Here is a 24971-nt window from a genome sequence, read left to right on the forward strand (position 1 = left end):
TATCTTCATCTTAAAGACGCCTAATAATCTGCCCTCTACTGCCTTAGGGAAAAAATTCCAGATATTCATTAATTTCTTATTAGTTGTAAATTTCAAACTATATAAGCATTATGGTAAAAGTAGGACAGTGGGAACAGTGGAAAGAGATACGGGAGACTACAGATGTTAGATGCTGGAGCTACTAGATCTGCTGGAGGAACTCAGTGATTTGATGCGACGATCCCAATTATAACAACAGTTCTGTATCAATCAATACATGGTCCCAAGGAAAGCCAATTTGGTAAATGACAGCACATTTATTTGCAATTACCATACTTCATACTGCATTGCTCGAAAAAGAACAATGATGTCAGAGGAATTCTTTCCTGAACCAAAAGACCCATTCAGCATTTCTATTTGACAGGTCTTTGAAAGATATTCCACTACAGTTGGAGCTTTAACTAATTTGAGGCTCATTACAATCAAAGTGAAATTATTACTATCAGTTTACTAAATTTACATAGTGTAAAGAGATCTTATTTTAAGGGAGGATTTGTGTATGTATGTTCCTATATAACTTTTAATTGCTGTGATTAAACTGGGCATGTTAAAAGACACCATGTTAATTCTAGTTATACTGTTTCTTACTATTGCATCAACAAATCTTAGTAATTTTAATGCCAGTATTATTTTATTTAAATTCCAATAGCATAAAAAACTGAAACAATTTTCTTTTTCTGGCCAAGATAACAGTTTTTCTTTGGAAGTATGACAGTTCAAAGTGTTCCTGGCTTAGGTTATTGATAATCAGCAAAAGTCAATTTACCATCTTATTTGAATAAAGGCATAGTAGGAAATAGGTATTTGCTGCTTTAACTTTATCGAAATTTATTTATTGATCTGGAAGAACTTTGCAAAATTAGTCAATTCCACCCTTTACAAGTTTGAACATGTGTCTTCTCCTGCTATAAACATTGTTTAATTTGAAGCAATATTCTGGTTCTTCCTTCCTACACAGTAAAATTTTAATCTTGCAAACACTTAAATAAAAGTGACTAAAAGATAATATGTCTGAGAAGGCTATGCTTGTTCAGATTTTGATTTCAACTTAACCTTGACACCAGAAATGCTTGATATAGTCTCCTGTAAATTGGTGCTGGAGTATAACAAATGGCTCCATTTCCCAGTTAAAAGAATCAGATGCAGTTCTCAAGGTCAGACTGAACACACATGGCTTCCTCCAACTTTTAGGGTTTAAGATTTGGCCATAGTTCAGTGTTTGCTGAGGTGGATCTGGCAAAGCACTTTATCTGAATCAAAAAAAAAGAAATTCATTCAGTGGAGAATTTTCTTTGCTGACTTGCTTACTTTTTTGTGCAGTAGCTCTCATCTACCCATATTAAATTTTATCTGCTACTATCCTACTTACAATGTTTTTAACTGCCGCTTGTAGTTCCCAAATTACAGCCCCATATTTAACTACCGGTACTCCAATTTGGTAATGTCTGCAAATTAGTATGAGGTTTCTACTGTAAATATTGAATAGCAACACAAATTTCCATTAAAATGTAATGAAACTAATGCAACAAAACATCCTAAAGCACTTTTGACAAAAAGCCAATTGTACAAGTTAAATGTTTTGTGTAAATGAAATATTACATTTTTTGTCTTTCAGATTAAATTAGGAAGTTAACTACTCAAAATTTTACATTTTATATTTACCCTAGCCAACTCAATTCCACACTTCAATACACACGTTTAGGAGTGTTGAATCCCACTGCAGCATGCATCTTAGCATCTCATTTTAAACAAAAAAATACAACTTTTTGAAGCCTCAGTTGTTGATTTGCATGACCTCACATCTCCTACTACGGAGATACCTAGGCTGATTCATTATCTAGCCAAAAGACTGAATAACAATCAGATTTATTATGACTATATGGAAGATGTGACCAATCTGTCATTAAAGATTGCAATGAAGAGTGGAATAATGTTTTAACTTCAGATATAGTCAAGTTTGCTCTGCAGACATGTGCATTTATGTTTGATTACAAGTTCCAGTTTTAAAGATTAGCTTTATTTGTCACACTTACATCAAAATGTGCAATGAAATGCCTTGTTTGCGTTACTGACCAATGCAGTCCAAAGATATGCTAGGGACAGCCCGCAACAATCACCATGCTTCCAGCACCAAACAGCAAACCGATAGCTTACTAACTCTAACCCGTACTTCTTTGGAATGTAGGAGGAAGTTGGAGCACCTGGTGGAAACGCACGTGGTCACGGGGAGAACATACAAACTCCTTACAGAATGTGAAGAGAATTGAACCCCAATCACTAATTGCAGGTGCTGTAAAGTGTTATGCTAACCGCTTCACTGCTGTGCCAGCCCAAGGTCTCAATGGTACAAGGAAGACTATTTATCCATTTTTTGTTGCCAGAACTGGCAATATTGCTGCAGTTTTCAGCTAATTCTACCATTATTAGAAACAAGGTTGAATTTTTCAGACTTTACTAGCTGGCTTGGCAGATATTCTCAATACACAAGGGAATTAAGTCCCTAAACTTACATCCTTAAAAGGTGCTATTCCTTCTATAATTTCCTTTTTATGGGGAAAAAGCAAATAAAGACAAATAATGTAAATATAGTTACGTTAAAAAGTTACAATGAAAAGTTGGCAGTGAGGACAGCCTGTTCAAGACAATTGACCGACTTCAGAATTACTTGTAAGAAATTTAAACTTCCTCCTCTATCCTCCGTTAAAAACTTACCTTTGGTATGAATGTACCACAGGGTGCGGGGGTAGCCCCCTCCTTTGTGAGAATCGCAAGATCACTATTGAGTCAATTCAGGAGACACAGGAAATGAGAGACATGCAGAATCCACAAAAGGGTTAGAATGTGTCCTGGCCTCCGAAAGGCGGACCCATTGATACCGGCTATTGTCTCTTGGAGCTGGACTTGTGTATTGCATCCTGGACGATGCAATCAAAGCCCCAGGCAATGAACCAAGGAGGAGGTTGGTGGAGGGATTGCATCATCCCCAACCTGATTGACACCTGAGACCCTGTGAGTCAGGATAAAAAGAGCACCAGAAGAAACGCTAGCGATCCCGTAATAGCAAAAGCGGTGGAAGGCCACGTGCGTCCGCTTCCATTCGCCTGGAATCGGTGACCTTTGCCACGGAAAAACGGTTTTTAGCTAACAACGGGGAACTCAACTCTCAACGACTCTTGAAGGATTGACATCATAAACAGAATGGGCAAGTTTTAACCCGTCTCTCTCTCTCTCCAACAATTGCCACACAGGGTCCCCTACGGCGGCAGCCTGTATGAATTGAACGAACTATATATTTCCATCGGACAATTCATTATCCCCTAGACAACGATACAGCTTATTTCTTATTGATTATTATTATACCCGCGCTTTTAGATTTAGTATTGACGACGTATATTATCTGTGTGTTTGCATTGATATTATTTTTGTGTATTTCTATCAATAAATACTGTTAAAAATAGTACCATCAGACTTCAACGGACCTCTCTATCTTTGCTGGTAAGTGACCCAGTTACGGGGTACGTAACACCTTCAAAAACATCATCTCTTTGTATTTCAAATTATTCACGAGCAACTTGGCTAATTCATGACTATTTATACAGCAGCAGTTCAAGCCTGCAAGACCAATAGTCTGACCCAATTCATTAAGATTAGAAATGTGGTTTAGTTCCCCTACTGAAAGATAAATTAATTACAATAGAGAAAGAACACTTGAGATTCACTAGATTAAATTGTGGGGAATGTCCAATGAGAAAAGATTAAGTAGGCAGAGCTAAATCTCTTTGTATTTTAGAAAAAGAAGGGATCACCTCATTGAGGCACGTTAAGATAGATTTCCCTTGCAAAGAGTGTTTAGGACCAGGTGTCAGTATTAAAATAAGGGGTCACTGACTAAGATCTGAGATGAGAAGAAATTTCATTTAAGAATGAATCTTTAGAATTCTCTACTAAGAGGCTGTAGTGGGTCTGTGCCAAGTTTAGTCAAGACACAGATAAAATCTTGCACACAGAGGGAATTAAGGAAAATGGGGCAAGTGTAGCGAAATTGCATGGCAGTTGAAGACCAGACATGATCTTATAAATGATTTAGAGGGAATGAGAGGTCAAATGGCCTCTCCTTACTTCTATTGGTTATGTTCTTATAATATAAAAATAGGGTTTCTTCATACAAAATAAGATGATTGATAATAGTCCATGTTGCCACAGATCAGAAAGAAAAGCAGAATTTGGCAAACACAAACTTTGTATGTGAAGACTGATAAAATAATGAGCAAAACTGAACTGCTAGTTAGTAATCTAGATAGATAGATAGATACTTTATTCATCCCCATGGGGAAATTCAACTTTTTTTCCAATGTCCCATACACTTGTTGTAGCAAAACTAATTGCATACAATACTTAACTCAGTAAAAAATATGATATGCATCTAAATCACTATCTCAAAAAGCATTAATAATAGCTTTTAAAAAGTTCTTAAGTCCTGGCGGTTGAATTGTAAAGCCTAATGGCATTGGGGAGTATTGACCTCTTCATCCTGTCTGAGGAGCATTGCATCGATAGTAACCTGTCGCTGAAACTGCTTCTCTGTCTCTGGATGGTGCTATGTAGAGGATGTTCAGAGTTTTCCATAATTGACCGTAGCCTATGCAGTTATTCTTCATTTATTCAATATTACCATGCAAACGAAGTTTACTACAACAGTATTATATTAGAGGAAAGTAATTAGCATTACTGGGATACTGTGAAACCAACGTGGATAATCTGAGCAAAAGACATGTCTTGAGTAGAATAATGAGACAAGTTGGTTTCTAGGAAATATCTTTCATAGCACCCCATACAATCCTGCAAAGTTAAATCAATGGGATGCTGAAGCAATAAAAGCCACAATAACCCACAATTCCTCTATCAAATATTAAATTAAATAAATTCAAAAGGTGAAATGTCTTCAAAAGGTTTACATGTACTGGTATTGATTAGCTACTTCCACAATTATTTAGTGAGCATAATTTTAGGTTGGTGCTCATATTTGTATGGATAGTGGTGTTGCATAGCCTTCACTAGCACAGTAACAAGTCTGATGAATAAATGCATTCTAAAGTATGCATTTGTCATGTTCTCTTTACTGTTGTTAGCCCACATTAAAATTAAAGCTACTCTCAGTAATAGCTAAGAGAAATTGGGTACATTTCTTTGTATCTTTTATTTTCGATCAGTCAAGTATACCACTTAAGCCAATTTAAATTAAATTGGACACAACATTCAGCTAGGTATGTCTAGAACATTCCATATGACATTGACTTGGAGTCAATGCACCTAGATGAAATGAACTTGAATACTGAAGATTATATTTCTTTCCAGTAATTTTAGTGAACTTTGAGCATGGGAAGAGAGTTTCAAAGAGCCCAGTAAACAAAAATCAGCAAATATCTATGCAAAACATTCCTAATAACAAAGAGATTTGCTATTAGTGAACATTTTCTGAAGCAAGAAACAATATTACTATCAAGCTCCATTAAAGTTTACTACATTATAATTGACTTGGGGACAGAAGTGCAAACAGGCACAGAAAATAATAGAAAAGTATTGTAGGATTAAAACAAATCAAATTCATAAATTGAATACTAAAAGAGAGATTTGGCTGCTTTGTATGGTAAACAGGTTCATAATCAGCTGAGAGATAGAGGCTAAAAGAACATAATTTCCTCAAAGTTGACAAGGCAAGGAGAAAGTATGCCCAATATAAAATGTGAAAATACAATATAGCATTTCCACCCAGACTTTCCCTTGAAAAAGGACCCATGTACTAGAAAGAACTTGTGTTTGGAATCAAGCCAGACTAAGGAAGAATCAATATTATAAGTGATTAAGGGGCAATGAAAGAGATGGATATACAATTCAGGAAAAGGCAGTATCCCTCCACACCCCGATTACATGGAACAGATGAAGTGTTATCAATTATATAAGGAATCTATTCTTTTACCTTTTGAATTATCACAAGCTTTTAATAATAAGGTAACTTGAGTAGGCCAACATAGTGTACTTCATTTTACTTGGAAAAGAATCAGTGTTTTCCCAGCGTATATGACGAATCAACTCTTGGACTTCCAGTCTGGTACAGGTACTGATTTATTTATTCATTTACTTCATTAAATCAGCAGAATAAAAAAAGATGATGAATGGACTAGATCCATATTTTACTTTTGTAAATCATTCACACAACTAATTTCAATGCCTAATTTCAAGCGGTCAGTGAAATACACAAATGGAAGAAGTTAAGCTGAAAGTATTTAAAATTCTATTATTTTCCAGTTGTTTGTGTGAATCTGTTTTCTCGCCCTTTCTGAAGGATTATTCAAATCAGACCACCGTTTTCTAAGCTTCTGTTTAAACTGAGCTACCAGTCTGCATTTTAAAATGATGGCAATAAATGAAACTGGATATCCCTTCCACACTGCAGTCATCTGATGATAGAGATCAAAAATTTATGAAATGAAAGCTCACATTAGGAATAAAATCTCACTTCAGGAACCATATACTAATTGGAATAAATCAAGAGTTCTCACAAAAAAATGGTTGGTAGATAAGATATTGATTAAATTCTAGCTATTGAAACTGCTGATTCATTATGAGTGTGGAAACTTTAAGATATGACATAGTAATTTTCATCAGTCGGTTAAGACAAACAACTTTAACTAGCAATTCATTTCCAAACCAGAGCAACAGCTGCTTAATGACAGTATCTCTATGACAGAACAAGCAGTTTAACAAAGGGAAGAAAATTTAGACAGAAAGTCATAAAGCAAACATGAATGATTCCTATTCACATAGACATGTATACTCAATATTAATACGCAGGATATCATGCAAAATATCTAATTTGGCAAGCATACTGTTTTATAGGACAGCACAGTGGTGTAGTAGTTGGCACAATACTTTACAGTACCAGTGACCAGGTTTCAATTCCCGTCACTGTCTGTAAGGAGTTGGTATGTTTGCCCCATGACAGTGAGGCATTACTTGGTCATTGTAAATTGTCCCGTAGTTAGGCTAGGGTTAAACTGGGGGTTCTGAGCGGCACAGAAGGATCGGAAGGACCTATTCTGCACTGTATTAAATAAATAAAGAGAAAACATTTGCTTATTTGAATCACTTTTAGTTAAACTCCTGTCTGAAAGTATCCGTATATTTTCATAGGAAATCATGTTTGCTTATACAAAACAAAACAGCTTTGCATTCTGTCTGAGGTATCTGAGCATTGAACATTTAAATTCATTAAAAATTTTGCTCAAGAGTCCAGATTTATTGCACAAGTTGACAAGAAAAAAAATTATGGTTGGTATGACCTGGACTGTTATCTCTCGCAGTCATCTGCATCACTAGAGCCATCTGTTGACGCTCCGACAGTGGATACCCAATAAGTATGCCGCCAAGTGTAGCCTTGCAAACAGGAACAGATTTTTTGCTTCCAGGTTCCTTTTTCATTTTCTTTTTCTCAGGACCTTCCTTTTCTGAAATTTCAAAAGAGCAAAGTTATGTAATATTCTAAAAGCATCATACACAATTTGACAGCATTAAAAATCTATGAATACATGATCTAAACAATGCAATAGATGGAAAACACTCATGATAAATGAAAAATAATCACCAGTTCCAAACAGATACCATCATTTCAAAGAGGGCTGGGTTACGAAGGAAGGAATTTGTCATTCCAAACAGGAAAGTTGTATGTAATTCACTAAGTTTTTCAGACCATGCTATTCAGGAGCTCAGTTTTTATGGCACCTCACAAAATTTTGACATGGAGTGATGCACTACAAATTTTCTTAAAATAATACCATGCTCATGAGATGAACATAATGACAAATTCCACGAAAGTGTATTATATTAGAGTCGGGGAAAGGGGGAGAGATGGATACAGGGAGAGGGAGAGGTGTGGACGATAGAGGGGGCAGGGCAATGGGGAGAGAGGATCTTAATACCACTAGCTTTGAAGAAGAGTGATGGCATATAATTTTAAGATTATAACTCAAGTCATCTTGGAAGAAAACTAGGATGTAGTTTTCCCAATGGGTTGTGGAAATGTGGATTTTTCTTTTGGTCCTGAGAAAGGCTGAAGATTCTCATACAACTCAAATAAAGATTCTTAGATAATGAAAAAAATTTAAGGCAGGTAAACGACAATAAAATACTATCCAACCACAGCCAAATTAAATGGCAGAAAAGTTTTTAATACAATGCGGTCCACTTTTATGTCCCTGTCTTAGCAACTTCTTGCAGTAATTTAATGCAATGACGTGGTTTCAAATTCTAAATTTTCAAACAAGTGTACTCTTTCTACATCCACCTGTTAAACTAATTTCTTGCACATGATCTATATCCCTCCATTCCAATATGTTCATTCACTTGTTTAAACATCACTATCATACCCAATTCTGTCAATACCCTAACAGCATGTTGCAGGCAGCTACTGTCTAAAACAAAACCTGTCCTGCACATCTCTTTTAAACATTTGCCCAGCCACCTTAAACTTATGTCCTCTAGTTTCTAACATTTCTACCTTGAAAAAAAGACACCAGCTAATCTAGCTATGGCTCTCATAATTTTATCTCTATAAGCTTCAATCTCTGATGCTCCACAGAAAACAATCCATTTATTCAACCTCTCATTATAGCTAACACTGTTTAATCTAGACAGATACAGAACCAGAATCACATTTAATATCACTGGCATACAGTAGGTTATTAAATTAACACACACACACACACAAAATGCTGCTGGAACGCAGCAGGTCAGGCAGCATCTATAGGGAGAAGTGCTGTCGACGTTTCGGGCCGAGGCCCGTCATCAGGACTAACTGAAAGGAAAGATAGCGAGAGATTTGAAAGTAGGAGAGGGAGGGGAAAATGCGAAATGATAGGAGAAGACTGGAGGGGGTGGGGTGAAGCTGAGAGCTGGAAAGGTGATTGGCAAAAGGGATACGGAGTTAGAGAGGGGAACGGATCATGGGACGGGAGGCCTAGGGAAAAAGAAAGGGGGAAGGGAGCACCAGAAGGAGATGGTGAACAGGTAAAGTGGTGGGCAGAAAGAGAGGGAAAAAAAGGAGAGGAGAAAAAGCTAAATATATCAGGGATGGGGTAAGAAGGGGAGGAGGGTCATTAACGGAAGTTAGAGAAGTCAATGTTACATATCATATGTAACACTGAATAGAATATCATACTATTCTACCCTGAGATTCATTTTCTTGCAGGCATTCACAGTAACACTATGAAACACAATACAACCAATGAAAAACCACATACAAGATAGACAACCAATATACAAAAGAAAACAAACTGTGCAAATACAAAAAAATCCCCAACAAAATAATAACAACAACAATAAGTAAATAAGCAATAAATATTGAGAACATGAGATGAAGAGTTCTGGAAAGTAAGTCCATAGGCTGTGGACACCCAGAAACTTGAAACTTATCCTTTCCACTACTAATCCCTTAATGAAGATTTTTGTTTTCCCCTCAACTTCCCCTTTATGAAGTCCAGAATCAATTCTTGGTGAACCTCTCCTGTACTCTCTTGACATTCTTTCTGTAATTGGCTGACCAGAACTGCATGCAAATGTAGCCTAACTGAAGCTTTATACAGCTGCAATGTGACTTCCTGGCTCTTATACTCAAGGACTTGATTGACGAAGACAAACATGCCATGGCAATTTCTTTACCCTTCTATCTTCTTGCTTTGCCACTTTCAGGGAGTTATGGCCTTGAGCCCAAAACTCCTCTGTACATCAATGGTGTTAAGAGTCCTGCCATTAACTCTATACTTCCTCCTTACATTTGACCTTCTGAAGTGTAACATCTCAAACATGCAGAGATTAAACTCCATCTGCTATTTCTCTTCCATAGCTGCAGAATATCAAAATCCTGCTGTATCCTTTGACAAACTTCTTTACAAAGGTTTGCACAATCAGCAAACTTACTAATCAGCCCCTTTACATTTTCATCCACATCATTTATGTCCATCACAAACAACTGAAGCTCAGCATTGATCCCTGTAGAACACACTGGTCACAGACCTCAGTCAGTATAACAGCTCAACAGCATTATCCTCTGTCTTATGAACAAACCAGTCTTCAATCCAAACTAACATGGAGCAGCAAATCATAAACACAAGAAAGCCTGCAGATGCTGGAAATCTATAGCAATACACAGAAAAAGCAGGTCAGGCAGCATCAATGGAAATGAATAAACAGTCAATGTTTTTGACCCAGATGCTTCTTCAGGGTCTACGTATCTTAAATCTTCTGGACTGGCTTACCCTGAGGGACCCTGTAAAATGTCACATGGACAAAATCTACTGATCTCCCCTCAGTGATCTTTGTCACTTCCTTTACTTTGTAAGACATGACATGTTCCAAACAAAGCCATATTGATTATCTCTAATGATTTCATATTCTTCTTAAATGTGAGCAAATCCTACAGCTAAGAATCCTTTGCAATAGCTTCGCTACCACTGTAAGGAGTGTCTATACGTCTTTCCTGTGGAATGCTCTGGTTTCCTCCCAAAGTCCAAGATCGTACTAGGTAGGTTAATTGATCATTGTAGATTGTCCAATGATTATGTTAGTATTAATTAGGGCTGTGGGATTGCTGGAAGGGGCAGAAGGACCTACTCTGTGCTGTATCCCTAAAAATATATAAAAAACCAAATCCTCCCTACACCTGTAAATTTGCCTTGTCTCCTTTCCAATCCTGACAAGGGTCTTTAATCTGCAGCATCAGCTCAGTTTCTCTTCCTATTAATGTGTTCTGAGTTTGAGAACCTCCAGCATTTTATTTTATGTTTCCAATACCTGCAATACTTCTTTTGATTTTCAATTTTTTCAACTAGTGCAGGCATGGTGGGTTTCTGCTGCATTTCTCTAAGATTCATTAGTGCCATTCTATACACCTATTTAAGGACATTATTCAACAGCTTTCATGTATGCCAGGTGTTTGCTTCACAAATTAATATATATATATATATTTTTTGGTGCTAAAGCTTCATCCATTTCTAGCTTCATTTGAAGTAGCTTTGGATATGGGCAAAGAACCTAAAGTACAGAGTTGTTAAAGGTATGCCCAGTGTTCAGTTTTCTTACGAATGTGGCCATGAAGATAAACATTACCTTGTGGCTTTTGAACTCCTTGACAAATGAAGCCTCACACACCATTTGCCTTTTTGGCAACCCTATCAACTTACACGGGAACTTTGAGGGATCTAGGAAACAGACTCCAAGACCCCTCTGTTCTTCCACATTGCCAAGAATCCTGCCATTAACGCTTTATTCTGCTTTCAAATTCAACCTTTCAAAATGCATTGCTTCACACTTTTCTGGGTTGAATTCCATCTACCACTGTTGCAACCTACATCAGCCCTCCATAATCCACAACTCTACCAACATTCATGTCACCTGGGAACTTACTAAAATACCTTTTCTGTATTCAAGAATAATCATCTATAAAAATCATGAACAGCAGAGGTCCCAGAACAAATCACTGCAGAACACCGCTGCCACCGCAGGAGGGAGGAGGACTTCAGAGTTAGAACATAGAAGAACATAGAATAGTACAGCACATTACAGGCCCTTCGGCCCACAATGTTGTGCTGACCCTCAAATCCTGCCTCCCATATAAGTTCTAGCATTTAACTTTCTTTGGCGTTACTCCTTTCTTTTCGCAGATGATTGCACAGAAAAAGCATTTCAGGATGTATATTTTATACGTTTCTCTGACATCAAATACACCGTTGAAACTTTTGAAACCAACCCCTTGAAAGAATCCATCTGCTACCACCCTCTGCTTTCAATGGGCAAGCCAAGCCAATTCCTCACAGCCAAATTTCCCTTGATTCCATGTCTCCTGGCTTTCTAAATGAACCTACCATGGAAAACCTTTCCAAACGTCTTTCTAAAATCCATATACACCATATCCATTTCTCTAACTTCATTCATGTGTTTTGTCACATCCTTAGATTTCAATCAGGCTCATGAGGCATGACCTGCCCCTCACAAAACCGTACTCACTATCCTTAATTTTTCCTGATTATTTTGTATTTTTCTAAATGTACTGCTGTATACCATCTTTCATAACAGCTTCTAATGTCTTCCCTGTTACAGCTATTATGCTAATTCACTGGCAGTTTCTTGCTGCTGGCTGTCTCACTTCTTTGACAAATAATTTGATTACAATGCTACTTTCTAATCCAAAGGTACCTTATCTGAACCTTTCAAAAATTAAAACCACTACACTGTAGAATGAAATACTAAATTCACCTGCATGTCTAAAATCTACAGCTTCTACCAATAAGGATAAGGACCTCAAATTAATATACCATCCTGAGGTAAATATATTATCATTCCACTTGTTCTATATCTTGGAATTCCTACACTAGGGAAATAGCTTTATCAGAACAATCACAGCAACCTGGCTTAGCACAATCTTACACAGGAACATAAGAAATAGGAGCAGGAGTAGGCCATCTGGCCCATTGAGTCTGTTCCTCCATTCAATAAGATCATGGCTGATCTGGTCATGGATTCATCTCCACCTACCTGCCTTTTTCCCCATAGCCCTTAATTCCCCTACTATGCAAAAATCTATCCAACCTTGTCTTAAATATATTTACTGATGCAGCCTCCACTGCTTCATTGGCCAGAGAATTCCACAGATTCACCACTCTCTGGGAAAAGCAGTTCCTCCTCATCTCTGTCCTAAATCTGCTCCCCAGAATCTTGAGGCTATGTCCCCAAGTTCACAAGGAATTAATGATATGTAATAAACACTAGCCTTGCCAGCAACACCCGAAGAAAAATGAACTAAATGCACTCCACCAATGCTCAAAAAGAGCACTGCTTAGAAGATAACATCATCCTATATTGCCCTGATGCAAGAGTCACATTAGTTTGAAAAGGTAACTCACTTTTGATTTCTGAGTGGTATAAAACAACTTGGAAATGTTTATTATGAATTTCGTATCTGGAAAGATAGTACACCACCGAATAAAGTGTTACACAATTAAATTACCAAGGAAACAAGCCTAAATGAACTATGAACTAATTAGCATTTTAGATTACTACTTTATTCCAAAACATACACATTTTAGATTACTACTTTATGCTATATTGTTAGTCTCAATTTAAATCATAATTTTTAAAAATTTTTAGATCTGCAAGAGGGTTTATAGTCTTTACAATTTTTCAAGAGTATCAATATTGCAAATATTCAACATCAGCTCACAATTTTTTTTACATTTAACTAAAATGCTGATTATTTCAAATAATAATTAAGGATCAAATTACAGAACTGAACTCACGCATAAAAAGGACTGATTTGTTAATTTTACATTTTTGTTTGGATTCAAAGTAACAGAAAGCCTACAGCACAATACAGGCCCTTCGGCCCACAAAGCTGTGCCGAACAGGTCCTTATCTTAGAACTAGCTAGGTTTAGCCTCCATTTTTCTAAGCTCTACGTATCCATCCAGGAGTCTCTTAAAAGACCCTATCGTTTCCGCCTCCACCCCCACCACTGGCAGCCCATTCCACGCACTCATCATTCTCTGCGTATAAAACTTACGCATTCTGAAGCAGCTCCACTAACAGAGTTTCAAGTACGCAGAGTTTTATCCATCTAATAACAGGATCTTCCATATTAAAATATGACACCTCTCAGGAAAGCAGAATAATTTAACACCTGTGGTTACAATGTAGAAGCAGGCCTTCCCAAGAAAGGTAAAATCTACTTACAGCCCAACTTCAAATGACAAAATTCTAGCCAGAGGATCTTCAAGTTCCTGGAGTGAACGTCACCTGTCCTGGTCCAACCAAGTAGATGCCATGGCATGGCCAAAAAAGCTTACAAACACCTCCACTTCCTGAAGAAATTGGAATATCCCCATCAGCCCACACCAATTCTTATTGATGCGCTATAGAAAGCACCCTATCAGAATTCACCACTGTACAGCAACATCTCTACCCAAGGACCCTATAGAAAACCCTGGCAATTCTGGAAGATGCTTCTCACCCTCTGCATGCTACCTTGACTGAACAGAGCAGCACTTTTAGTAACAGACTAAGACAACTACTGACCATTAGGCTCTATATTGTGTCAAACCATAGCTGGATAAGTGATGACCACCCCCTCCCCCATTAGACTGTTTGAAGTAACTTATTTTTTAAATTCTCTCTTACTTCTCTTCTAGTATTTGTATATTTGTGCATTGTAATGCTACCGTGACACTGTAATTTCCTTTGGGATCAATAAAGTATCTATCTACAACCACGAGATACCACAAAGAGTTGTGGACACAGCTCAGTATATCACAAACGAAAGAGAAAATCTGCAGATGCTGGAAATCCAAGTTACACACACACAAAATGCTGGAGGCACTCAGCAGGCCAGGCAGCATCTATGGAAAAGAGTACAGTCAACATTTTGGGCTGAAACCCTTCAGCAGGACTGGAGAGAGAAAAAAAAGATGAGGAGTCAGAGTTTGAGGGTGGGGAAGTGGAGGGAGAAACTCAAGGTGACAGGTGAAACAGTGGCGGAGAAAGGGTGAAGTACGGAGTTGGGAAGTTCATTGGTGAAAGATATAGGGCTGGTGAAGGGGGAATCTAATAGGAGAAGACAGAAGGTCATAGAGGAAAGAAAAAAGGGGGAGGAGCACCTGAGGGAAGCGATAGGCAGGCCAGGAGGAAAGGTGAGAAAGGGAAAGGGGATGGAGAAAAGAGAAGGTGGGGCGGGGGGAGATTACTGGAAATTCAATAAATTGATGTTCATGCTATCAAGTTGAAGGAATACAAGGCATTGCTCCTCCAACCTGGGTGTGGCCTCATCATGACAGTAGAGGAGGCCATGGATGGACATGTCAGAATGGGAACGGAAAGTGGAATTAAAATGGGTGGTCACTGGGAGATTCTGCTTTTTCATGCTTGGTGAAGCGGTCTCCCAATCTACGTCGGGTCTCACCAATATACCAAAAGACCACATTGGGAGCACCAGATAGAATAGATGACCCCAATAGGCTCACAAGTGAAGTGTCACCTCTTCTGGAAGGACTGTTGTGGGCCCTGAATGGTAGTGAGGGAGGTGGTGTAGAGGCACATGTAGCACTTGCTTTGTTAGCAAGTGCCAGGAGAGAGATCAATGGAGAGAGATGAATGGACAAGGGAGTCGCGTAGGGAGTGACCCCTGCGAAAAGCAGAAATAGGGGTAGGGAAAGATGTGCTTGGTGGTGGGATCCCATTGGAGATGGCTGAAGTTATAGAAAATTATGTGCTGGATTAAGTGTCAGTAAATCATAAGAGGCCAGCCTTCCTTTCATGGATTGTCTATATTTCTCATTGCCCATAAATTTCTCCCCTCTTCCAACAGACATAAGATACAAAAACCTGAAAGCACATACCACTAGGTCCAAGAACAGTTTGACCCTACTGTTATAAGTCTATTAAACAGTTCCGTAGTATACTAAGATGGACTCGACCTCAAAATCTACCTTGATATAATCTTGCACCTTTATTGGTTACCCGACTATACTGTCTCTGCAGCTGTAACACTTTATTATGCATTCTGGTTATTGTTTTACCTTGTACTCAATGCACTGTGTAATGAATTAATCTTTATGAATAGCATGCAAGATAAGCTTTTCACCATATCTCAGTACGTGACAATAAAAAAAAACAAATTAATTTCAGCTTCCAGAGAAACTTTACATTTAAAAACTCTGATAATGGTCCCCCCACCAATCCCCCAACTCACCCACCTGTCTTGATACCAGTTCTACAAGCAACTAATCACAATCCCAATGTTCACTAGCAAAGGATCTCAATATCAAAGTTGTCCATACATCCAGCAGTCAATTGCGCACTTGATCACCTATATGGCAGCACATTTCTCCCCTGCCCTTTGTCCTCAATCCTAAATGTTCATGATAACCTTTGAAGCTCCAATGCTTCACTACTGATAGATAGATAGATACTTTATTCATCCCCATGGGGAAATTCAACTTTTTTTCCAATGTCCCATACACTTGTTGTAGCAAAACTAATTACATACAATACTTAACTCAGTAAAAAATATGATATGCATCTAAATCACTATCTCAAAAAGCATTAATAATAGCTTTTAAAAAGTTCTTAAGTCCTGGCGGTTGAATTGTAAAGCCTAATGGCATTGGGGAGTATTGACCTCTTCATCCTGTCTGAGGAGCATTGCATCGATAGTAACCTGTCGCTGAAACTGCTTCTGTCTCTGGATGGTGCTATGTAGAGGATGTTCAGAGTTTTCCATAATTGACCGTAGCCTACTCAGCGCCCTTCGCTCAGCTACCGATGTTAAACTCTCCAGTACTTTGCCCACGACAGAGCCCGCCTTCCTTACCAGCTTATTAAGACGTGAGGCGTCCCTCTTCTTAATGCTTCCTCCCCAACACGCCACCACAAAGAAGAGGGCGTTCTCCACAACTGACCTATAGAACATCTTCAGCATCTCACTACAGACATTGAATGACGCCAACCTTCTAAGGAAGTACAGTCGACTCTGTGCCTTCCTGCACAAGGCATCTGTGTTGGCAGTCCAGTCTAGCTTCTCGTCTAACTGTACTCCCAGATATTTGTAGGTCTTAACCTGCTCCACACATTCTCCATTAATGATCACTGGCTCCATATGAGGCCTAGATCTCCTAAAGTCCACCACCATCTCCTTGGTCTTGGTGATATTGAGACGCAGGTAGTTTGAGTTGCACCATATCACAAAGTCCTGTATCAGTTTCCTATACTCCTCCTCCTGTCCATTCCTGACACACCCCACTATGGCCGTGTCATCAGTGAACTTCTGCACATGGCAGGACTCCGAGTTATATTGGACATATTATATTATACTATACTATATTATAATATAGTTATAATTATATTATACTGACTAATAATCCAACCAAGAGTCTCAGTTCCTTTCCCACACTATCATTTAATTGTGTTTCACCATTTTCTCCACAAGCCTCATGCTTGAATTTTGTGACAGTGTGCCCTCAGAATGAAGAGTTCATTGGCTCACTGTGCAATACAAGTTTGATATGCATTTCCCAGGCCAACAATATCTGGGTTAATAGCTCAATGTCTTTCTATAATGCTGTTTCAGCAAAATATTTGCAAACACTTCATTTTTAGAACAATTCTCATTCATGTTAAGATCATCTTTTACATATTACAGCAGATAGACAGATTGTCATAATTTCACCAGATTGGTGAATTTTCCTTATGGAAACTGGGACAACTTAGGCCCATGTTACTAGGTGCATCATTTGTCCCTTCCTCACTTCCATACACCTAATTAATGACTTTTGGCAATTCATGTAAATAGAACAATATTCAAAAGGACTATTCATACACACTTGCCATGGAACTCTTGTGCTATTTATCTTTATAGAATTGGCAACAATATCTCCTCCATGTTCTCCATCAGCACAGGTGCACCACAAGGCTGTGTGCTTAGCCCCCTGCTCTACTTGCTTGACTGTGTGGCTAGCACAGCTCCAATGCCTATTCAAGTTTGCTGACAATACCACCATAGTAGGCTGAATCAAAGGTGGTGATGCATCAGTATATAGGAGGGAGACTGAAAATCTGGTGGAGTCATGTCATAACAACAACCTCTTACTTAATGTCAGCAAGACCAAAGAGCTGATTATTGACTTCAAGAGAAGGAAATCAGAGGCCCATGAGCCAGTCCTCATCAGAAGATCAGAAGTGGTGTGATTAGCAACTTTAAGTTCCTCAGTGTAATTATTCTGGAGGACTCGTTCTGGGCCCAGCACACAAGTAAGCATGGCAGCGCCTTTACTTCCTTAGGAGTTTGCAGAGGTTCAACTTGACAGCTAAACTTTGACAAACTTCTACAGATGTGTAATAGAGTATAATAACTGGCTGCATCACAGTCTGGCATAGGAACACCAACTCCCTTGAACAGGACATTCTACAAAAAGTAATGAATATGGCCCAATCTATCACTGGTAAAGCCCTTCCCATCATTGATCACATCTACACGAAACGCTGTTGAAGGAAAGCAGCATCCATCACCAGATATCTCCTCCATCTAGGACGTACTCTCTTCTCACTGCTTCCTTCAGTAAGAAGGTGCAGGAGCCTCAGGACTCATACCACGGGGTTCAGGAACAGTTATTATCCCTCAACCATCAGGCTCTTGAACCAAAGGGGTAAGTGTTCACTTGCCCCGTCATTGAAATATTCCCACAACCAATGGACCCACTTTCAAGGACACTTCATTTCATGTTCCCAATATCTATTATTATTTATTTATTTTTGTATTTGCACTGATGTTGTCTTCTGCACTTTGGTTAAGTGCCCAATTTGGGCAGTCACTTATTGATTCTGTTACTTCATATCTTTATTGAACACAATGTTTAATCATTCACTGCCCAGGCTGGAAAATATATGCGAACCCTTGTATTTAATAACTGGTAGAACCAATAACATTTCCTGTAGCTGCTGATTAGACTTGCACAACAGAGAGGAGGAATATTAGACAATTTGTCCATACAAAACTCTTTCAATTCATCACTATTTCTGGGATACCTTGCATGAACAGCCCTCTTCAGGTCATTCCACAGCATCTCAATTGGGTTACGGTCTGGACTCAGCCATTCCAAAACATGAATTTTGTTCTTTTTAAACCCTTATGTTGTTGATTTACACTTGTGTTTTGGATAACTGTCTTGGTGAAGCATCCAAATTCTACTAAGTTTCAGGAGATGGACCACTACCCTGACATTTTCCTATAATATGTTTGGATACAATTTTGAATTCATTGCTCCCTCAATGATTGCAAGCTGTCCTGGCCCTGATGCAGCAAACAATGATGCTCCTTCCATCATGTTTCACAGCTGGGATGAGGCATTGGTGTTGGTGAGCAATGATGCCCTTTTTCCTCCAAACATTGCAGTGTGCATTTCTGCCAAAGGTTCAGCTTTTGTCTCATCTCACCACAGAACACTGTTCCAGAAGCATTCCAGAACATCCAGGTGGTCTTTTTCAAACTTGAGATGTGCAGGAATGTTTGTTTTTGGAGAGCAGTGGTTTCCTCCAAGGTGTCCTTCCACGAACACTGTTCTTGTTCAGTATTTTTCTTACAGCAGACACATGATCAGAGACTTCAGCAAGTTTTAAAGATTTTTGCAGGTCTTTTGCTGTTATCCTTAGGTTGTTTTTCACCTCCTTCAGTATTGCACATTGTGCTCCTGGTGTGACCTTTGCAGGATGCCCATACCTAGGGAGATCAGCAACAGTACTGACTTTACTCCATTTGTAGACAGTTCCTCTTGCTGTGGACTGATGAACACTCAGATCTTTAGAAATGCTTCTGTTGCGTTTTCCGGCTTCATTCATCTCTACAATTGTTGTTTTTGTAATTTGTTTTTTACTGAAGTTCATAATCAAACAAACATTTCCATAAGATGCATTTCAGATATCATACATATATATCATATAGTCATATTTGCCACAAATCTCAACATAATATTTATCTGAGGTATACATTCATAGAAAAGAGAGGAAAGAAAGAACAAGCAAAAGGAGAAAACTGTGTACAAGTAGGGAGTGATCCTTTTTTTTTAACAACATGTTCATTGATTTGTGAGAATAAAATCAGGTCTATGAGGTGTTATGTAGTTAAACCATTTTTCCCAGTATGAACCAAATTGTTCCAATTTATGATTAACAGATGCTGTTATCTTCTCCATTTTGTAAATGTCCATTGTAATTTCCATCCATGCATTTAAAGTTGGGCTCTCCTTTGATAACCATCTCCTGGTAAGAGTCTTTTTACCACCCACCAGCAGTATATTCATTAAATATGTATCTCTTTTCAACCATTCGAGGTATATATCCCTTACATTAAATGCATGCCCTCTAATATGTGACATTTTGACCCTGAAATAAAGATATTTATTGCCTTTTATAATTTTATGAACTTTTATGAGGTGCCATCTCAGCCACCAATGCTCCAGAGAAAACAACCTTAATTTGTCCAACCTCACGCTCATACCCTCTAAACCAAGCAACATCCTGTATACATCACCCGTATCCTCTTGAAAGTCTCCACATCCTTTCTATATGAGGCTATTGAAATGGAATTTCATGTTCCAGACATAGCCTTACCAGTTTTATAAAGCTGCAACCTGTTCCTGATTCAAAGTCAAGTCAAGTCACCTTTTATTGTCATTTCGACCATAACTGCTGATACAGTACACAGTAAAAATGAGACAACGTTTTTCAGGACCATGGTGCTACATGAACAATACAAAAACTACACTGAACTACGTAAACCAACACAAAAACTACACTAGACTACAGACCTACCCAGGACTGCATAAAGTACACAGAACAGTGCAGGCATTACAATAAATAATAAACAAGACTATAGGCTCAGCAGGTTGGTAGTCCGATGGCTTGGGGGAAAATTTGTTACATAAATAAACAGCTTAATGGCAGCGTTTGGGATTCCATCTGTTTCTGTACTCCCACTGAATATTTTGTTGCCACAGATGTAGTCCAACTTAATGTCCATTGGAGAGCAGAATGGACAGGAGAGCCAGCCGGCTAGGGCTTGCTTTTTTCCTGGCACGGAGTCCTGCCCGCTCGCCTCGCTTCCTCGCACACCGCTTACGAGGTGCCACAATAAGACAAGCATGCCATATGCTTTCTTTACCATCTTATCAATTTGTGCGGCAACTTTCAGGGAGCTATGGACTCCCCAAGATCCCTCTGTACATCAACTCTAAGGGTCCTGCCATTTTGACTGTGTACTCTCCCTTTACAGATTAAATTGTACCTGGTATACATCCCACACAGTATCTTCTGAGAATCTTCTACACTATCCATAATACCATCGAATTTTGGCTTTGAGGGGTCTACTTTAATATTGGGTAGCCTGCACTTCACAGCCTAGTTAATGTCTTTTTAAATTTTGCTCTTCACTGTTACTGTAATCCCTCATTCAAATGTTTAATGTTAATGAAAGACTAGAATCTCTGAAATAATTGAAAGACAGCATCTCACACAAAATGTTGGAGGAACTCAGCAGGCTAGGCAGTTCCGGCCAAAAAGATCGACTGTACTCTTTTTCACAGATGCTGCCTGGCCTGTTGAGTTCCTCCAGCATTTTGTGTGTGTGGCTTGGATTTCCAGCATCTGCAGAATTTCTCATTAGTGGAAAGACAGCATCCAATGGACTGTCCCATTTATGCTCAAAAATAGGTTTCCACAATATTGCTGAAAGGAGTAAAATTATTACTGAAGGATGTGTTTACTCCATTACGCATGACTATTACAATCTGAGTAGATGATTGGGTCTGAAATATGGAGGACTATTTAAGTGAATGGTGGTATATTCAGTGGTGGTCATTTAAGTTGAAAGAAATGGAAATTAAGCTCTGTGGATGATACAGTCAAAACAAAAGTCAGTTAAATCTACTGTGGGTTGAGCTACTATCACGATGTTTTCCCAGTAAGCTACACAACCGGTACACATTGCTACAATGACAGTTCTAACCTTATGATGCTCAAAATCCAGTAACAAATGATTCACTGCTATAGTTTTACTTTAATCATAGTCTCACTCACCAAACTTGCTAAAATGATTGTGTTGTGAATCAGATCATGGTAATGACTGTATGTTTAGTGGAACTGTGCACAAAGATGCTTTCTGTGTAAATAGAGGCTTGATGAACATAATGCTTCTCTCCAATTGCCTAATATGGAGGTCAATGTATTAGAATGGTACTTAGAAGAGATTGCAGCAAAATAAATGGCTCAGAACTGAGAAGTCGATATGCATAGCTCTTTGACAACTTAGTGTTTCAATTAATTGGTTTAAAAACTGTATTCTGTGCAGAGGCTGGACAGTTAACTGGATTAGCAGTCACTCATCACTCTTTCAGATTATTGGTGTTTGTTTATTATTGTTACAGGTACTAAAATACAGTGAAAAGCTTGTTTTGCATAGGTGGTATTAAGAACTTCCAATTAGAAGTTGTTATAGCACTCATTTGCCAAGGAAGGAGCAGATAATTTACAAAAATTAATTGGAATGCTGAAGAACACAGTTAAACATTTCACCTTTCACCCTGAACCCACAATCTCTACAACAACACACACAATATGCTGGTGGAACACAGCAGGCCAGGCAGCAACTATAGGGAGAAGCACTGTCGACGTTTTGGGCCGAGACCCTTCGTCAGGACTAACTGAAAGGAAAGACAGTAAGAGATTTGAAAGTAGTGGGGGGGAGGGAGAAATGCGAAATGATAGGAGAAGACCGGAGGGGGTGGGATGAAGCTAAGAGCTGGAAAGGTGATTGGCGAAAGTGATACAGAGATGGAGAAGGGAAAGGATCATGGGACGGGAGGCCTCGGGAGAAAGAAAAGTGGGGGGGGGGGGGGGGGGGAGAAGCACCAGAGGGAGATGGAGAACAGGCAAACAACTAAATATGTCAGGGATGGGGTAAGAAGGGGAGGAGGGGCATTAACGGAAGTTAGAGAAGTCAATGTTCATGCCATCAGGTTGGAGGTTACCCAGCCGGTATATAAGCCACAATCTCTAGTTCTAATTTCACCCAACCTCAGTGGAAAAAGCCTGCATTTGCCCAATCTATAACCTCTCATAATTTTGTAGATCTCTATCAAATCTCCTCTCAATCTTCTATACTCAAGAGAATAAAATCCTAACCTATTCAACCTCTCCCTATAACTCAGGTCCTCAAGTCCTGGAAACATCCTTGTTAATGTACTTTGCATTTGTACAATCTTACTGACATCTTTCCTGTAGGTAGGTGATTAAAACAGCACACAATACTTCAAATTAGGCCTCAGCAACATCTTACACGACTTTAGCATAACATTGCATCTTCTGTACTAAAAACTTTAATTTATGAAGGTCCATGTACCAAAAGCTTTCTTTATGACCTTATCTATCTGTGACACCATTTTCAATGAATTATGGATTTGCATTCCCAGATCCCTCTGTTCTACCACCCTCCTCAGTGCCCTACAGCTCACCGTCCAAGTCCTATCTGGTTTGCCCTCCCAAAGTGCAATACCTCACACTTGTCTGCATTAAATTTCATCTGCCATTTTTCAGTCCATTTTTCCAGCTGGTCTGAATGCCGCTCCGTTTTGATAGTCTACCTCACTGTCCACTGCACCCCAATCTTGGTGTCATCTGTAAATTTGCTCATCACGAGCCCATACCTCTTGGCTTATTCTTAGAGCCTTTCAACAATGGGACAACATTAGCTATTCTCTAATTTTCCAGCACCTCACCCATGTCAAAGAACGTTTTAGATATCTCTGCTAGGGCCCCTTCATTTTCTTCACTAGTTTCCCACAGGGTCTGATGGAACTCCTTGTTAGGTCCTGGGGATTTATCCACCCTAACTTGCCTTAAGAGATTTGGCCAGTGACCAATCCTGACAACAGAAGTTTTGAGAGGAGGGGACTTTAATCAGGTCCACTGCCTGAGTACACAGGCAGCAGCGTGTTGGTGCCAACGACCATATGCTGTTTGCAATTGATTAGCAAGAGCAAATTAAAGGAAGGCAGGGGCAAGTGCAGCAGCCATCATCTGAGTGGACAGAGTCAGAATGGTGATTTTGAGACTTTAGCTCTTTGAAGCTTCGACTAAGAGAAGCTTCAGACAGAGAAAGCAAAGGAAAGAAACCCTCTAGGTTAAGTTTTTTTCTCCTCTTCCCTACTTTATACATGTTCAGCTAGGATAGTAGAGATGCCAGGCAGGATAGCTGAATGCTCCTCTTACGGGATGTTAAAAGGCAGGGAGACCTCCAGTGTCCCTGACGACTACAACTGTGAATAGTGCATCCAGCTGCAGCTTCTAACAATCCACGTTAAGCAGCTGGAGCTGGAACTGGATGAACACCAGATCATTCAGGAGGTCGAAGGGGTGATTGATAGGACATACAGAGAGGTAGCTGCATCCAAGGTTTGCATCTGAACTGGAGGGAAACTAATATCCTAGTGGGAAGGTTTGTTATTGCTGTACGGTGGGGTTTAAATTAGAGTAGTGGGGGATGCGAATCAGAATGCCGGAACAGTTAGTGGAGAGGTTGTGGAGGCAGATATTGGTAAGACCTCAGACAAAGTTAGGAATCAAAAGGCTGAGCATAGTGTGACTAGTGTCCTGAGCTGCCTATATTTCAATGCAAGATGTATCATTGGAAAGGCGGATAATAGTGCTGAAGATGGGGTAGTTGGTTTACAAACAGAGGCAATATGCAGTAAGATGCTGTTGATAGGGCAAAATTGCAGTCAACAGGATGAGTTGCAACCAAAAAACGCAGACAAAATCAAAAAAGCTGAATACAGCACTGAGGGTGGATTTGAATGCGTGCAGTATATGGAATAAGGTAGATGAACCTGCAGCACAGTTGCAGGTTGGCAGGTTATGATGTTGTAGGCATCACTGAATCATGGCTGAAAGGTTACAGCTGGGAGCTTAATGTCCAAAGATAAACATTGTATCGAAAAGACAAGCAGGAAGGCAGAAGGGTAATGTTGCTCTGTTGGTAAAAAAATGAAATCAACTCATTTGAAAGAGGTAACATAGCAACAGAAGGTGTTGAGTCATTGTGGATAGAGCTATGGAACTGTAAGGGTAAAAATACACTGGTGGGAGTTGTAAACAGACCTCCAAACAGCAGTAAGGACGTGACCTACAAATTATAACAGGAAATAGAAAATGCATGCCGGTAGTTTGGGAAAATCAGATTGGTGCTGGATCCGGGAGGGAGAATTTCTAGAGCGCCTATGAGATAGCTTCTTAGAGCAGCTTGTGGTTGAGCTACAAGGATATCAGTTATTCTGGACTGGGTCTTG

General features: G+C 39.1%; 1 protein-coding gene across 4 annotated transcripts in view; it reads right to left on the reverse strand.

Annotated features, from left to right (window-relative positions):
- The window catches only part of ankrd12 (ankyrin repeat domain 12), a 198332-nt gene that overhangs the window by 32116 nt on the left and 141245 nt on the right, over window positions 1–24971 (reverse strand). For 3 of the 4 annotated variants that reach the window (XM_073047322.1, XM_073047313.1, XM_073047332.1), the window contains exon 5: window positions 7380–7544. In XM_073047322.1, coding sequence (XP_072903423.1) covers window positions 7380–7544 — 165 coding nt within the window. The remainder of the gene's footprint in view (window positions 1–7379; window positions 7545–24971) is intronic. The other variant, XM_073047339.1, reaches the window with a different exon arrangement.

This window comes from Hemitrygon akajei, chromosome 1, assembly GCF_048418815.1.
Source record: "Hemitrygon akajei chromosome 1, sHemAka1.3, whole genome shotgun sequence".
NCBI lineage: Eukaryota > Metazoa > Chordata > Chondrichthyes > Myliobatiformes > Dasyatidae > Hemitrygon > Hemitrygon akajei.